This window comes from Eptatretus burgeri, chromosome 2 (genome assembly GCF_056783735.1).
Source record: "Eptatretus burgeri isolate ZD-2024b chromosome 2, Ebu_testis_v1, whole genome shotgun sequence".
In the NCBI taxonomy this organism is placed as follows: Eukaryota; Metazoa; Chordata; class Myxini; order Myxiniformes; family Myxinidae; genus Eptatretus; species Eptatretus burgeri.
In genome coordinates, this window is record NC_140962.1 from 12921606 (window position 1) to 12937710 (window position 16105).

At 50.7% G+C, this 16105-nt stretch overlaps 2 protein-coding genes across 8 annotated transcripts in view; one reads left to right on the forward strand and one right to left on the reverse strand.

Annotated features, from left to right (window-relative positions):
• SYVN1 (synoviolin 1) overlaps positions 1 to 16105 on the forward strand; it is a 105950-nt gene that overhangs the window by 70098 nt on the left and 19747 nt on the right. For all 6 annotated transcript variants that reach the window (XM_085863356.1, XM_085863327.1, XM_085863338.1 and 3 more), the window contains 2 exons: positions 10832 to 11018; positions 15932 to 16050. In XM_085863356.1, coding sequence (XP_085719482.1) covers positions 10832 to 11018; positions 15932 to 16050 — 306 coding nt within the window. The remainder of the gene's footprint in view (positions 1 to 10831; positions 11019 to 15931; positions 16051 to 16105) is intronic.
• The window catches only part of NOP53 (NOP53 ribosome biogenesis factor), a 91932-nt gene that overhangs the window by 4308 nt on the left and 71519 nt on the right, over positions 1 to 16105 (reverse strand). The window contains exons 13-14 of one of the 2 annotated variants that reach the window (XM_085863291.1): positions 14914 to 14990; positions 14413 to 14477 (exon numbers count right to left, since the gene is read on the reverse strand). In XM_085863291.1, the coding sequence (XP_085719417.1) occupies positions 14428 to 14477; positions 14914 to 14990 (127 nt within the window). In that variant the 3' untranslated portion in view covers positions 14413 to 14427. Of the gene's footprint in view, positions 1 to 14412; positions 14478 to 14913; positions 14991 to 16105 lie in introns of those variants that run through there. The other variant, XM_085863300.1, reaches the window with a different exon arrangement.

Genomic DNA, 16105 nt, shown 5'->3' on the forward strand with positions numbered 1-16105 from the left:
GATCCGGCCGGTACAGGCCTCGCAGCAAAACACAGCTGCCGATGAAGATGGCCGGCCTTTGCCTTGCAGTGCATTTTGATGGAGGGAGTGCGGTGGTGCTGGCCACTCGGAAGGCGGGCTCGGACCTGCCAACTGTCTCCCTCCCACCTATCGCCTTTGCCTGTCACTGTCTATACCCACTCCCTTAATTTGCAAAAACCCAATTTAGCCCCAACTTATTTTTTTGTTGTTTTTATTTTTACTTCCCCACTATAAATCGTCCCCTAACCCCCTTTACTGTCCTTGTTCGGCTAACCTATCTCGTCACCTGGCCTACTCCCAACCCCTACGTTTCCTTCCCGGAGGGGAATGAGGGAGAGCTAGCATCATGTGCCGAGGCCCAACGATGCCTAAGGATGGCCTCCCCAGACTTCAGCGATCTATAACACAAAGTGGGTCCAGCGGCCCACAACGAGAGTGAAGGGATGGATGGTGCGGAGGGGTACACTTCCTAATCTACCCTAACCATTAACCTTTAAACTACCCCGGGGCTTTCAACAAGCGCCTCTCGCTTAAACTATTTGTTCTATCAACCCAGATTCCTGTCGACTGTGTTGGTGTCCTCACAATTTCCGGCCTCGCCCCCCAATTTTCTTCCCGTGCCCTCACACGGTCTCATGGCTGGGACACGTGGCTCCCTTGGCAGGCACGACCCTCTGCCGATTCTCCAGCTATGGCACCCCCAGCCACTACACTGCCTCCGAGCCTACCAGCTCCCTAAACACCGGGGAGTGCCCTCTATGGCGACTCCCCTGAAACGCTCACGTGGCAGGCTGGCTTCCCGCGCCCCTTTCCGAGGGTCACCCGTGCCCACAACACTGCCCACGCAGCTAACGGCGCCCCGGGCCCCCGCATCATGCTGGCGCATCCGTGCTCACTACGCTATCCCGGCCCCCCATGGGCCCTTGGCCGACGACGGCCGACTTTCCCGGTGCCCGGGGTACCCACTCAGCGATACTCACCTTTCGCAGCCACGCTCCCAGCCCGTCAACAGGGCTCCTGCACCCCTCCAAATGGGTATCGAGCCTACACTTCCACCAACAGCAAAACGACTTCCATTTTGTCAATTTAACTAACCCAGCTAACTCACTCTACACTGACCCCGGGGTCCCTTGGGCGGGAGTCACTCCTCCCCCCAATCACTCATCGCACCATGCGTTCCACATTCGCTCCATATACACAGACCCGCTGGCCTCACTCACTCACCAAGCACTCACCTCACAACATTTCAACACATTCCATCGCTGAATCCTGCCATCCTGCTGCTTATATCCCCGAACTAACTCGTGCTCCCACGTCGTCCCTTACCATACAGCACGTTCCTTTTAACACTACGTAGCTAAGCTACGTCCCCTCTACACACTCACCGTCTGTCACTGTCCCCTTATCCTTATTTGCAGGGCGGATTTCATCCCTCCCTACCTGGCTCGTGAACTCGTTGCAAGGCTCTGCGAGCCTTGCGCCTCTGAGGGAGCGGCTGTTCTAGCACCGACTCCTCCGGCAAGACATATCCATGAGGGCGTAAGGTCGCCCTTGTAAGGTCTCAGGCGGTCCGCGTGGACGATCTGGGGAAGGGCCCGTGGTCCCATTTTAATTTTTAGGACCACGTCACTGATTTGCGCCAGGACGACCCCCGGGCCCTGCCAAGGTGAGGTGAGCTTCGGGCATCTGCCCTTCCTCCGCCGGGGGTTAAAGAACCAAATCTTCGCCCCCGGTGGGTATTTGCTCACCTGGCTCCGGTGGTCGTACCTGTGCTTCATCTTTATGCCCGCCTGTTGGAGCTGGTGTCGTGCGAAGGCATGGACTTTCTCCATGCCTTCCTCCAACCGACGGGCATAGCCCTCCCCCGGGGGCCTATCAAGCCGCTCAGGCGTCGGACCGCACAATAAATCGACGGGGATTCTCAGCTCCCGTCCATACATCAACAGCGCCGGACTACACGCGGTGGACCCGTGCTGGGACGCGCGATAGGCCATCAGGAGGTACGGGAGATGTTCGTCCCAGTCCTCCTCGTTCGTGGCGGTGAAGAGGACCAACTGTTGGACCAGGGTGCTGTTGAACCTCTCCACCATGCCATCAGACTGTGGTCTCAGGGGCGTTGTCCGTGTCTTTCGAATTTCCAGGAGTCTGCACACCACCTTTAGTAATTCGCTCTCAAAATTTCATCCCTGGTCCGTGTGCAGCTCCTGCGGAATCCCATACCGGCATGTAAATCCTTCTACGAAGGCCTTTGCCACGACCCCTGCTTTCTGGTTGGGGAGGGCAAAGGCCTCCGGCCATTTGGTGAAATAGTTCATAATTACGAGGATGAACTTATTACCCTGGTGAGTGGGGGGGCAGTGGTCCCAAAATGTCCATGGCCACTCGCTCAAGGGGGGGCCCAACCTGATGTAGTTGGAGTGGGGCCCTCATCCTCTGTGGCGGTCCCTTTTCCGCAGTACAGACGTCGCATGCCCGACACCAGTTCTGTACATCGCGCCCCATGTTAGCCCAATAGAACCACCAGCGGACCCGAGATTTTGTTTTGGTCCTGCCCAAATGGCCGCCGTCGCGGGTACCGTGCACCTGTTTCAAACTTTGGGTCTTAAACCCATCAGGGACTATCACCAGCCAAGAAGTTTGATCGGAAGGAATCTCCACCCACTTGCGACATAAGATGTTGTCCCTCATTTCTAGGGTCCTCCACTGAGCCCAAGTATGCTTTTGTTCGCGCTCCGAATGGGGCGATCTCCCCCCCCACTGGGCCTCCTGTTTTCTTGGACCCATTTGTACACTGGCCCTATCACGGGGTCTTCCCGCTGGGCCGTGCTCCATGCCAATCCACCAAATTCCTCTCCCGCGTTTAGTGGCAAAGTTGGGCCTACCACCCGGGCTGCATGGACTGGGAGTTTCGGGGAGGTGTCTGCCAATTGGTCCCTCTCCTCATGTCTCGTGCAATATCTGCAGTTTTCTCCGAGACAGGGGCGTCGAGAGCGCATCGGCATTCCCATGAGCCTTACCAGCTCTATGGACCACACTGAAATCGTACTGCTGCAACTTTTCCAACCACCTTGCAATCTGGCCTTCCGGTTCCTTGAACCGTAAGAGCCATTGCAAGGAGGAATGGTCAGTTCGAACCAAAAATTTCCTCCCGTACAAGTACGGGTGGAAATGGCTCACGGCAGACAGCATAGCCAATAGCTCCTTGCGAGTTGCGCAATAATTTCGTTCGGGCCGACTCATGGCCCGACTGTAATACGCGATCACTCTTTCCACGCCTCCCTGTGTCTGAGACAAGACTGCTCCCAATCCTTCCTGACTTGCATCCGTGTCCAGGGTATACATCCCGTCATCGGTGGGGTACGCTAAAACGCGTGTGGATGTCAAACACCCCTTAATTTGAGGAAGGCCTCCTGGCACTCCCCTGTCCAATTAAATCTCAACCCCTTCTCCGTCAACCGGTGAAGGGGCCTGGCTAGCTCCGCAAAGTTTGCCACGAAGCGCCAGTCGTCGGATCAAAGTCTCAAAAAGCCCCATACCTGTTTGACAGTTGTAGGTACGGGCCACTCCTCTACCGCTGTAATTTTTCCGGGGTCGGTCTTCACCCCCTCGCGGCCTATCACGTGTCCGAGATAGGCCACCTCTGTCGCGAACAAAGTGCATTTCTCCGGGCTCAATTTTGGCCCTGCCTGCCTGAGGCGCCCAAACACGTGATCCAAATTGGCTATCTCCTGGGTGAATGTTTTAGCATGTACCAGGACGTCATCCAGATACACCAGGCATGATTGGCACGGCATGCCGCCTCGTACACGCTCCATCAGTCTCTCAAAGGTGGCGGGGGTGTTACACAAACCGAACGGCATCACAGTGAACTGATACAGTCCCTTCCCTGTGGAAAATGCCGTTTTCTCCTTCCCCGTCTTATCCATCTCCACCTGCCAATACCAACTCTTGAGGTCCAAAGTTGAGAACCATTTAGAGCCTGCAACGGCGTCGAGGGTATCGTTAATTCTCGGCAGGGGATAGGAGTCTTTGAGTGTCACGTTGTTCAGCTGGCGATAGTCCACGCAGAAACGCGTGGTCCCATCCTTCTTTTTGACCGGCACAACCTGTGCCATCCAAGGACTTCCTGAGGGCTCAATGACATCTGCATTGAGCATCTTTTCTACCTGTTCATCAGCCTCCTCTCTCTTGCTCCATGGGACCATTCGAGCAGGCTGACGGACAGGCCGGGCCCCTTCGGTGTGGATCTGATGTTGCACCAGGCCCGTACGTCCAATATCCTCGGGTGACAAGGAGAAGATCCCCATGTGTCGGTCAACCAGTTTGTATAAAGCCTCCCGCTGGGCATCCTCCAAATCTACACTACTCCGATTTACCATCTCGCAAATGGGACCGGGCCAATTCCTAATCAAGTCTGGAGACTCCCTCTGGGGCCGGTCCAGCTCAACGTTATCGTCCCTCAGCTCTGCGACCTCTTTTATTGGGGTGCAATCTGCCACCTTCGTGCCCTTCCTGATAGTGCGTGGTTCCGTGCTAACATTTATCACCCGAACGGGCACTATCGGTACTTACCAGGGTGCGGCCCACGACTAAACCCGGGGTTGATGGCCCTGCCGGTATTTCCGCCAGGCCGCAGGAGGTACGGGAGATGTTCGTCCCAGTCCTCCTGGTTAGGGGCGGTGAAGAAGGCCAACTGTTGGACCAGGGTCCTGTTGAACCTCTCCACCACGACGTTGGTTGAACCTGCCACGTTGGGTGTGCTCGCCACCGGGCCGGGACCACCGCCTCGGCACCTGGGGGAATGACCACGGAGTCAAGAGCTTCGAGCTCCACCCTCTCATCCGTGCTCACGCCCCCTAACGGCAACTCCTCACCACCCAACTGCATGACCCCCCGGCCCAAGTCGATCTTACAACCACGGGCCGTTAGCACATCCAACCCTATTAGACATGGGTCGCACACCTTCGCCACCCAAACCTCTATCCTTGTTTTCACGGTGCCCAATTTAAACGACACGAAACCACGTCCGATGATGAGGGCCGTTGCCCCGGTAGCAAGCTGCAAACTATGGTTTTGCAGACGGTGGATCTCATCCCAACCGTCTACACTCGAATCAAGGACCACAGGGCTGATGATCGTGGCGCTTGCTCCTGTGTCCACAACGGCGTCTACCCCTACGCCGGCAACTTTGCACCGAATTGTTAAGCTACCATTGCCAATTTGGCCACAATTGATGACCTGTCGCAGTTCTGAGGGCTCTTCTCCGTCGGGGTCTGCCGAACACGGCCCTACATGTTCGGCACTTCTTAGTTTCCCGGGGGCTGGTGGGGGGGGTGATTGTTGGGCCTGGCTATCCCTATTGACCCGGGGCGGAGTTGGTGGTCTGGGGGGCCGTGGCTCTTCCCTTCGCGGGGGCCTTTCCCTGCATGGGGCGTTGCACTCCCGTTGCAGGTGGTCCCTCACGCCACAATTATAACACCTCCTCTGTTAAGGTGTTTGCCTCCAGTACGCCGAATTATACCCCCCTCCGTTCCGAATTGGGGTACCCCCTGATGGCCCATCCCCCGCCCTTCCTGGGCCTGACCGCCTCTCCCCAGGTCTCCCGAACCGGCGGTCGAACATGCCCTGCACCATCTTTTCCATTCGCGCTTGGTCGCCCCGGCTCCCAGCGCACTGTCGTTCACGGGCCCACCTGTCGGAGTGTCACCGCATGCCGCCCAGCCCCTCCCAATGGCGTTCTGGCTGCCTCCCAGCAGGCGGCAGTATCAGCCGCCTTCTGGAGGTTGTCCGGGCACCATACGGTCAGCAATGCTCCGACATCGGTGCCCCCTATCGCTCGGAGAAAATGGTCCAGGGCAATCTCCTCCCGGTACTCCGGTGGCATGTTGGTGTGCGCGATCCCCACCAAGCGGCGAATGTCGAGTGCCAATTCTCCCAGTGGTTCCTGGGAGCGTCGTTTGCGCCCATTGAGCTGAGCTTTAACAAGCTTGCTCTGCTGGTCCATGCCAAATCGGTTTTTTAGGGCCGAATGGAGATCCTCCAGGGTCACCCCCTCACTGGGTACCGTGGTCAGGACTTCCAAGGCCGCGCCACGCAGGGCCGCCGTGAGTTGTGCCACACCCTGCGCCTCGTTCCAGCCATTGCCTCTGGCAACACACTGGAACTGGGTCATGTACGCCCTCAAGTCCGTCTTGCCATCGTACGGGGGTAGCGGCACCCTCGGTCCTTTCGAGGTCCCCCCTCCAGTTCCCAAGGGACTGCTGGAGGGGTGTACCTCCCCAGTCCCAACGGTGCCTCACTCCCGTTGGGTCCGAGCCATTTGCCCAGGGGCTCTACCACCCCTGTCCGTGTCTGTCCGTGCCCTGCGTCGTCCCGCTTACTCCCCCAAGCCATTGGACTCGCACTCTGCACACCCACCAGAAGTCATACTGGGTACCCCCCTTAGGCCAAAAGACCCCGCGGCCTCTACCCTCCCCAAGCTTGGCATGTTCACCCCCGCATCGGGCAAGCCTCCTCCTCTGCCCTGTGACACTGGCCCCACCTGGGCACGATCCGCCTCGAGGGAGTATATCCTCTCCCCCTGTTCCCAAAGGAGGTCACCCTGCCTCTCACACCGGGTCTCCACACATTCCGTCGGTCTCCTCTCCATTTCCTCTATTTTCCCCTTTATTACTTCATTTAATTCCTCCCCTATCGTCTCTTACGATAATTCCCTGACTTTCTCTCTTATTTGCTCCACTTCCCCTTGTACCTGTGTCACCACCTTATTTGTCTTGGATATTTTCTCCCCCATTGTCCTAAACTGCTCTTCCGTCTGTTTCCCCAGTTCCTCTGTCTTTTCTCCAGCTTTCCGCTCCATTTCATTAATTACTTCCTCATGTCTCTTTCTACATTCCTCCCCCACGGCCTTTAATCCTTTCTGTGTCTCCGCTTTTACCTCATTTCGCAGGTTTTCAACTCTGTCTGTCATTTCCCGATGTCTTTTCTCGCAGTCCTCCTTCACGGCTCCCAATCCCTCCTTTATTTTCCCTTGTTCTCTTTTTAATTCCTCTATTGCCGTCGTGTTCTTCCCTATTTCCTCCTTTATTTGGTCTTGTCCCTTTTTTACTTCTCCCAGTCCTTTTCCTACTTTGTCTATCTTTCCCACCACCGTCTTTATTTCGTTTGCCCTCTCGTTTTTGCTCTCTTCCATTGCGACCCCCACTCCTTTTACTTTCTCTTTTAACCCAGTCACCTCCGTTCGTATCGTGTCGACTTCCTTTTTCATTTCGATTTTTAGTTTGTCCAAGCTTCCTTTTAGGCTCACCCCCATGTTCTGCGTCTCACCCCACATTTTTTTCATTTCTTCCTTCATGTTTGTTTCCATTCTCTTATCCATTTCGTTCATTTGTTGCGTCATTCCGCTTATTGCCTGCAAAATCATGTTTACCTGTCCCACGTTAAGTGGGTCTGCGGCAATCGCTTCGCCCTCAGGCGCGAGTCCGCCGGGGACTGGGGGAGGACTTTGACGGAGGCGGGGTGGGGGGGGGAGGTGTCATACACCGCGACCTCTGCCGCTGCGCCCATTTCGGGCTCTGGGTTCAGTTGGGGGAGTTCATCCTGCACAACAAGCATTTCCTGCACGGGGATTTCATCCTGGACCATGGATTCTACACATTCTAAATCCATATCTACCCCCGGCTCCCGCTCGCCTTGAAACGCCATCTTGTTTCTCGTAAGAGGTTAATTTAGATCGCTCGTAATTTGGAGGGAATCGGGGGTCGCTCCTCTCACCCCTGAACCGATTCACCGTGAATTAAGCTTGGAGGCGGGAGGGATTCGAATCCCACTCCTGACACCAGTGTTGCGAATTCGCGCCCGCCGGCGTGCGGATGGCCACGTCACTCTAATCGCGACGGCGTCGCCCACCGGATGGACAATTCAGTCGTGACCCTCCGGGAACTATCGCCCGGAGCCAGTCACGGGTGGGCCTTTCGACCTCACCACAATCGTGCCAATCGGCCACCCGCGTCGGATAGGGTTGTTCGCCAAACTCGACCTACCTAAGTACCCACGCGGATGGTAAACCGGCGATCGTACCTCGCCGCAGGTCGACTCCGGACACGAACCACTTAAGCGGTCCGTTCCGTGCTACAGTGATAACCGAGCGGTGTTATCGTCGGCCTCGACGGTTCCGATTAATTACCGACCGTATTAAGCCCATTACGAACCCTTTACGTGAAGCAGGATGGAGGGTCAATAAAGAAAAGACGAAGCGAAACGGGAAAACAGTTCACACAAAGCACATTTATTTCCCAGCACACGGAAAGCACACATATACAGCCAAACAGTCAAAATGCACATATAGCAACCAAAACAAAAGCAACAGCGACGCAGAGTTACTACCGACTACGCGCACACACGGCAACACTTATACAGTTCTACTTTACAGACGGCGCCAACACTCATTTACTCAAAAGCAAAGGAAAGAAGCCACCCTCATAGACAAGGGGGCATACAGGCCTGTAGGCCAATTGTGTGCGTGACCTGGAGGAGCGGCCAGGTCCGCGAGACCGGGGGGGTCCTACCTGCGTCCTCGTGACTCGTTGGCGGGCGAGCCGCAGATGTGGCCGCGTGGCTGTGCCCCGACTCCGTGCTCCTTGGTGGGTTTCGTTGGCACGACGTTTGGAGTGGGGTGGGAACGGGGCCCCCTTTTTTTGCACTACCTCAGCGCGGGGGAAAGGGGGGATTGTTGATGCCCTGGGGGAGGAGAATGGCTGGCTGGCTTGGGTCCCGCGACGAGCGATCCCACACCGCGGCCTCGTCGCCGACTTTCTCGCCTCGGACCCGAGCTCCTTTTCCTCTTCCCGCAATTCTTCTCAGCCGACTCCAGAACCCAACTCGAAGATACACTGATCACTTCGCCACCCGACTCGACTGGCTCTCCACCCGACTCGACTGACTTCATTCGCCTTCCACTCGCCTTCTTATAGGCCGGCAGGAGCAGTTAATATGCAAATATCTGGATCAGGATGTCCTCTGGGGCGGAGCCACGCTCGCCAATTGGTCTGAGGAAAGGGGGCGTGAATCTCCCCTGATCCTTCACAACTATGTATTCAACTTCACAGCATATATCGATTTCACACAGACGCGCGTGGAGGCGGGGCCAAGCCGCTCCTCGCTTGCTAATTGGACGGAGGGGAAGTGGGCGTGTAGCGTTCTTGATCCGAATTTGCGCTCGCGGTTCGGTGCGTTCGGCACCAATCGCCAAACGGGCCCGAGACAGCCCGACGCTCAGTGTTCACAGGTGGTGTGGGAATGGCCGTAGAAGGAGAGAGGTGAAGGTGGTGGAGGGTTTTCAGTGGTGGTTTGATGGTTATGGTGCCGTTTGGGAATGGCGGTGATGCGATGATGTGGGATTGAGTTGTGAAGGTAAAGGTCGTGGCTGTTGGCGTTGTTGTTGTTGTCCGAGGGTTGGAGCGTGGTTGCAGTTGGTGACGATGGCTGGCGTGCTGGTTGTTGTGTGATGGCGGTTGAGACGTGGTTGGTTCAAAATAAAGATAGAACAGAAAAACTGGCTATCTCAAAGCGTCGCAGCCCGGATGAATCACATAAAAAATCCCTCTATACAACGGGTTTGGGGCTAACTACACATGTACTTAGAGATATCTCACCTACGGGCCCTGAATGGTGGTTTGCGAATTTCCACAGCCGTAACAATATGTTATGCTTAATGACCGAATGAACACACACACCAATTGAGATTTTGGCCTAAACAATGCAGAAATCAAGACAAGAAAATGACCAAATACCAAGATAACAAAAGTGAAGTGAAAAGATCCAAAACTGTACCAGTGATCATTGACGCAACGGGAATGATTAAGAAGAACCTTACAGAAATCTCAAAAACCATCCCTGGGGATATTACTACAAGGGAACTGCAGTGGGAAGCTATCCGGGGCTCAGTGACGATCCTCAAAAGAGCCCTCAGAACAAAATTTTGAACAAAACTTCACACCTGAGTAAAGTAACCAGGATGCGCCTTTAGATGCCAGCGAGGTGTGTGCCTGATAAAGGATATAATTAAATAAAGCCGTTAATTATCTTCAAAAGACGTGTTTTAATAAACCTAAACACCCAATTTTCACTCGTACACTTCCTTGGAGTTCCCTTGGTATGCATCCAAAGTTTCAGGCTGCGAGATTTCATGGTTTTGGATTTATGGAGGACACACACACACACACACACACACACACACACACACACACACACACACACACACACACACACACACACACACACACACACACACACACACACACACACACACACACACACACACACACACACACACACACACACACACACACACACACACACACACACACACACACACACATTATTATAGATTGACTTGTCAAGCAGACTTCGTGTGATGGGCACTACATTCAAATCATGCTGTGTGAAAGTCATCATGTGCTTAATTGTTTATGTTCTTTGGAGGTGGTCGCTAAGCATCCCCTTAAATCGGCCTGTACATTGGTATTGTACTCTTCATGTAAACTTTTGTAAAATTTTCAGTTTCATGGAGTTGCTTTCCAGCACAGTTATGAAATACACTGGAGTGGATTCTCTGAAGCATTTTTGCAGATATTCTTACAGAACACTTTTAATGCATCGTCATAACATTTAAATATTTTCTTTATGAAGTCTCACCTGTAAAATAACATGCACAGAGTTTCATTTTGTGGAACTGACCACTGATCATACACAGCATTGACCAGGACAGAACAGTGTGATTTCTAAACGACTCTTGCATGTTGCTATTCAGGGCTGCCCCCGATGCCACCTCCCCCGGATGACCTGTCGGGCTTGAGCGAGGAAGAGCTACGTGAAATGGAGGGGCAGGAGAGGAGGCACCTGCAGGCACGCGTGGAGTGTCTGCGGAACATTCAGACCCTCCTTGATGCCGCCGTGGTGCAGATGCAGCAGTATTCTGCTTTGGTTGTAACATTGGGGTGTGTTCTGAACCTGCCACAAACTGTCTGTTTGTGTTTGACATTGCTCGGTTTGGATTTTGCTTTGTTTAAAGAGAAACATTGCTCAAATTTCAAAAACCAAAAATTATTACATCAGATCATTATAAATGCAGAAATGTGACATTAAACATTAAATACTCAGTGAATTTTCTTGAAATTGATTTATTAAATAAGTAGCTTTTACACTGTGGTGGCCAAAAACATTGGCACCTTTGCACTTTTTTCAAATAACTCACAATTTTCTCCAAAAATAAGTTGAAATTGACAAAAGTATTTTGTCTCCACAATTCTTTATTTCACTGTTAACATCACAGAACCTTTGATGTTGATTCAGAACTTAATACATCCTTTTAAATCAGAAAATAAAAAGAAATGGCATTGACAAAATTAACACCCTTGACTTGGTATTTGGTATCACAGCCTTTGGACAAAATAACTGCAGTCAAGCACTTCCTATAGTCATGAATGAGCTTCCTACACCTCTCAACTCACAGTTTGACCCACTCTTCTTGTACAAAGTGATCCAGTTCTCCCAGATTTGAAGGGTGCCTTCTCCCAACTGCTGTTTTCAGAACTCCCCACAGGTGTTCAATGGGATTTAGATGTGGACTCATTGCTGGCCACTTCAGAACAGTGCAGCGTTTTGTCTTCAACCATTCCTGGGTGCTCTTTGAAGTGTGTTTGGGGACATTGTCCTGCTGCAAGACCCATGACCTTCGGAGACCCAGCTTTCTGACACTGGGTTGAACATTGCACTCAAAAATGCCTTTGTAAACTCCTGATTTCATGACACCATGCACACATTCAAGGCACCCAGTACCAGAGGCAACACAGCAACCCCAAAACATCACTGAACCTCCTCCATGTTTGACTGTGGGGAAGGTGTTCTTTTCTTTGAAGGCTTCATTTTGTTTTCTATCAACAGAGATGATGTGCTTTAACAAAAAGCTCCAATTTGTCTCATCTGTCCACAGGACATTCTCCCAGAAGGATTTTGGCTTGTTCAGGTGTTTTGGCAAACTCCAGTCAGGCTTTCTTGCATATCTGTCTCTCTCTGTCTCTGTCTCTGTCTCTGTCTCTGTCTCTGTCTCTGTCTCTGTCTCTCTGTTTCTGTCTCTGTCTCTGTCTCTCTGTTTCTGTCTCTGTCTCTGTCTCTTTCCGTCTGTCTCTCTCTCTCTCTCTGTCTCTCTCTCTGTCTCTCTCTCTCTGTCTCTCTCTCTCTGTCTCTCTCTCTCTCTCTCTGTCTCTCTCTCTCTGTCTCTCTCTCTCTGTTTCTCTCTCTCTGTCTCTCTCTCTCTCTCTGTCTCTCTCTCTCTCTCTCTCTCTCTCTCTCTCTCTCTCTCTCTCTCTCTCTCTCTCTCTCTCTCTCTCTCTCTCTCTCTCTCTCTCTCTCTCTCTCTCTCTCTCTCTCTCTGTCTCTCTCTCTCTCTCTCTGCTTCTCTCTCTCTCTCTGTTTCTCTCTCTCTCTCTCTGTTTCTCTCTCTGTTTCTCTCTCTGTTTCTCTCTCTCTGTTTCTCTCTCTCTGTTTCTCTCTCTCTGTTTCTCTCTCTCTGTTTCTCTCTCTCTGTTTCTCTCTCTCTGTGCCTCTGTCTCTGTTTCTCTCTCTCTGTTTCTCTCTCTCTGTTTCTCTCTCTCTGTTTCTCTCTCTCTGTTTCTCTCTCTCTGTTTCTCTCTCTCTGTTTCTCTCTCTCTCTCTCTCTCTCTCTCTCTCTCTCTCTCTCTCTCTCTCTCTCTCTCTCTCTCTCTCTCTCTCTCTCTCTCTCTCTCTCTCTCTCTCTCTCTCTCCCTCTCTCCCTCTCTCTGTTTCTCTCTCTCAACCAGTGGGGTCCTCCTGGGTCTCCCACCACAGAACCCCTTTCATTGAGTTGGTGCGAGTTGACACTGTCGTACCTTGTGTCTGAAGGTCAGCTTGAATCTGTTTGGCAGTTGCACGAATGGTGGAGAACGCACCTCAAACAATCCTTCGTGCAATCTTCGATCAAGTTTTCTCTTGCAGCCACGTCCAGGGAGGTTGGCTACAGTACCATGGACCTTAAACTTCCTGATAACATTGCGTATGGTGGACACAGGGACATCAAGGTCTCTGGAGATGGACTTGTAGCCTTGAGATTTTCGATGCTTGGCAGATCTTGTGTCTGACCTCAGACAATTCTCTGGTTTTCTTTCTTTTCTCTGTGCTCATTATGGTACACACAGTGGCACAAAACAGCAGACTGACTCCTTTTCTCTATTCAAACTGGTTGAATGGGTGGTTTTTATATTGCAGGCACCTGCAACTCACCACAGGTGAGTTCAATTCCAAAGTAAAGGAGAATCACCTGCTTGAAATCAGATTATTCCTAACAACTTTTAAAAGGTGCAAATAATATTGTCCAGGCCATTTTAGGATTTCTGTTTGGAATAAGCTAAGATTTCGTAATTTTTTCAGCTTTTTTTGTTTTCTTGCACTGCAAACCAGATATGCACATGGATACCAAAAGATTTTTAAATTTCAACAATTTTCAAAAAGAAATGGTGCATTGTTTGAAAAAAAGTGTAAGGGCACCAATATTTTTGGCCATGACAGTAGGTCACAACCTACTGTGTCCTCTCTCGGATATTGATCCAGGATTAGCTGTGTAACTTTTGAAAGTTTTACAAAAATTGTATCCTTTATTATTTGGTAAATGCAGCATCAAGGTGGTGTTGGATTGGCTTCTCACATTTGATGGTTCATGTTGAGCCAGAGATTTCTGTGGTATCGTGAAAATATCATGTTTGAAACGCATGAAAAGGGTCTTTTTAACATGAAGTAGATGTTGTGGTTGTTGAATGTGTGCTCCTTCCACATAATTTTATATATTTCCCTTATGCTTCGAGAACTATTACTTTGTATGATTTTGTGTGAAAGAGAGGGGGACAGAGTTGGGAGAGGGTGAGGTGGGTTTGAGGCCTTGGGGTTGTGTTTGGGGGGGGTGGTTGAGGACTTGAAGAAGAAAGGGGGAGGTGAGAATGGAATTGAATTGGGGGGGTGGGTGGCAGAGTGGGGACAAAGTTGGGAGCGAGGGTTTCGGCTTTGTGGGGGAGGGGTTGAGTACTTTGGGTGGAGAGAGGGTTTAAAGAGTTGTTGTGGGGGTGGTTTGAAGACGTAGGATTTGGGGAGGGGTTTGAGGAGGCAGGGGGCTGTGAACTTGGTCACATTTTACATTATGCGGAACTTCTGTGGGCCCCTGCCAGTAATAAAAATGTATGAGCAATACCCCTGGGTGCTCACCTGGTAGTGGCTGGATAAGAAAACCAGGGAACCACTGGAAGGAGTGGATGACGAAAAATATATGTAACGGAGAAGTGAATAAAATAACTATGTAAAATTTTTTTTTTTTTAATGCCGTGAACAAACTTTGGTTCATCACGGGTGATGAAGGTGTCGTCCAGTTTCATCGGAATCGTGTGAAGTTTCTGCGAAGAAAGCAAATACCTATTTTGGGGGGACAACCAACCCAACGTAAACCACGTTAGACCCTGTTTTTTAAAGAGTGTGAACAAACTTTGGTACATCATGGGTGATGAAGGTTGTGGCTGATGAACAAATCTTTCTTCCACGGAAATATATTAGTTTTCCAAAAACGTAAATGGATCATTAGCTTTCCAAGCACGTAAATCGGTTGTTAGCTTTCCAAGCACGTAAATCAATTGTTCGCTTTCCAAGCACATAAATCGGTTGTTAGCTTTCAAGCACGCAAATCTGTTGTTAGCTTTCCAAGCACGTAAATCGGTTGTTAGCTTTCCAAGCACGTAAATCGATTGTTAGCTTTCCAAGCACATAAATCGATTGTTAGCTTTCCAAGCACGTAAATCGATGATTATCTTTCCAATGCTACCAATTTTAGGTCACCTGGAACGTTGCTCCGGGGAGCATGTGGGATGGCGCGTCCTCCGTCCGACCGTCCACAAACACTTGCAACTTCTTCTCTGAAACCATACACAATTTCGATGAAATTTGACCACAACCATCATTGCCTGGAATGCACCAAAGTTTGTTCACAGTATTAAAAATAAAATCATGCCCTGAGGCGGGTTATGGAGGTTGCCCCCCTAAAATAGGTATTTGCTTTCTTCTCAGAAACTACGCATGCAATTCTGATGAAAGTTGACAACAACCTTCATCACCCGTGATGTACCAAAGTTTTTCATGTCATGAAAAAAATTAGGGTCTGAGGGGGTCTCAAGAGTGAGATTGTGGAGGCGGTTGTCCCCCCCCCCCACCCCCAACAGATATTTGCTTTCTTCTCAGAAATGACACACAATTCCGATGAAACTTGACCACCACCTTCATCACCTGTGATGAACTAAAGTTTGTTCACAACATTAAAAAAAAAAATCCGTAGGTATTTACTTTCCTCTCCGTTACATATTTTATGGGTTATCCATGCCTACCTGTGGTTCCTTGGTTTTGTTATCCTGCCACTACCATGTGAGCAACATGGATTATAGCCCCTATGTTTGTTATTCTATGACAGCAGGAACCCTTTAAAATAAAGTGTGACAGACGGTGTTCCTTTTTGTCATAGGTACATGAATTATGAAGGTATAAGTTGTTTCTCAGTGATTCTTCAGGTACAATCCTTAATTTTTACCAATATATTATATACACGCACCCTGCCGAGGCTGTGCATTTCCTGGTTTGTTTTGTTTTATAGCACTGAATATCCAACAGATGTGATAGTTGTGATACGTACCACTCTAAATTCTGTTATTCCAAATCTTCTTTGTAGTTTCATGATATTTTTAACTCCAGCTAACAAAATGGTGAAGTTCATCAGATTTAGTAATTTTGAGTTTTTGAAACTTGATGACCATTTCATTTTTATAGTTCTGAGTAAAATTAATAATGGTGCTCTGTTTATGCGTAGCATGCCAGGATCATCTGTACCCCAAAGTGACACGTCCCACCCATCAGCTGCGAGCACCTCTGCCATGGCACAGGATGGGACGATCACAACTTCGTCCAAGCCTGCCACAAGCCTGAATGGTAAGGATACCTCGTAAGATCATTATGTTCTGCTCTTTACTTCGATTGGGTCACA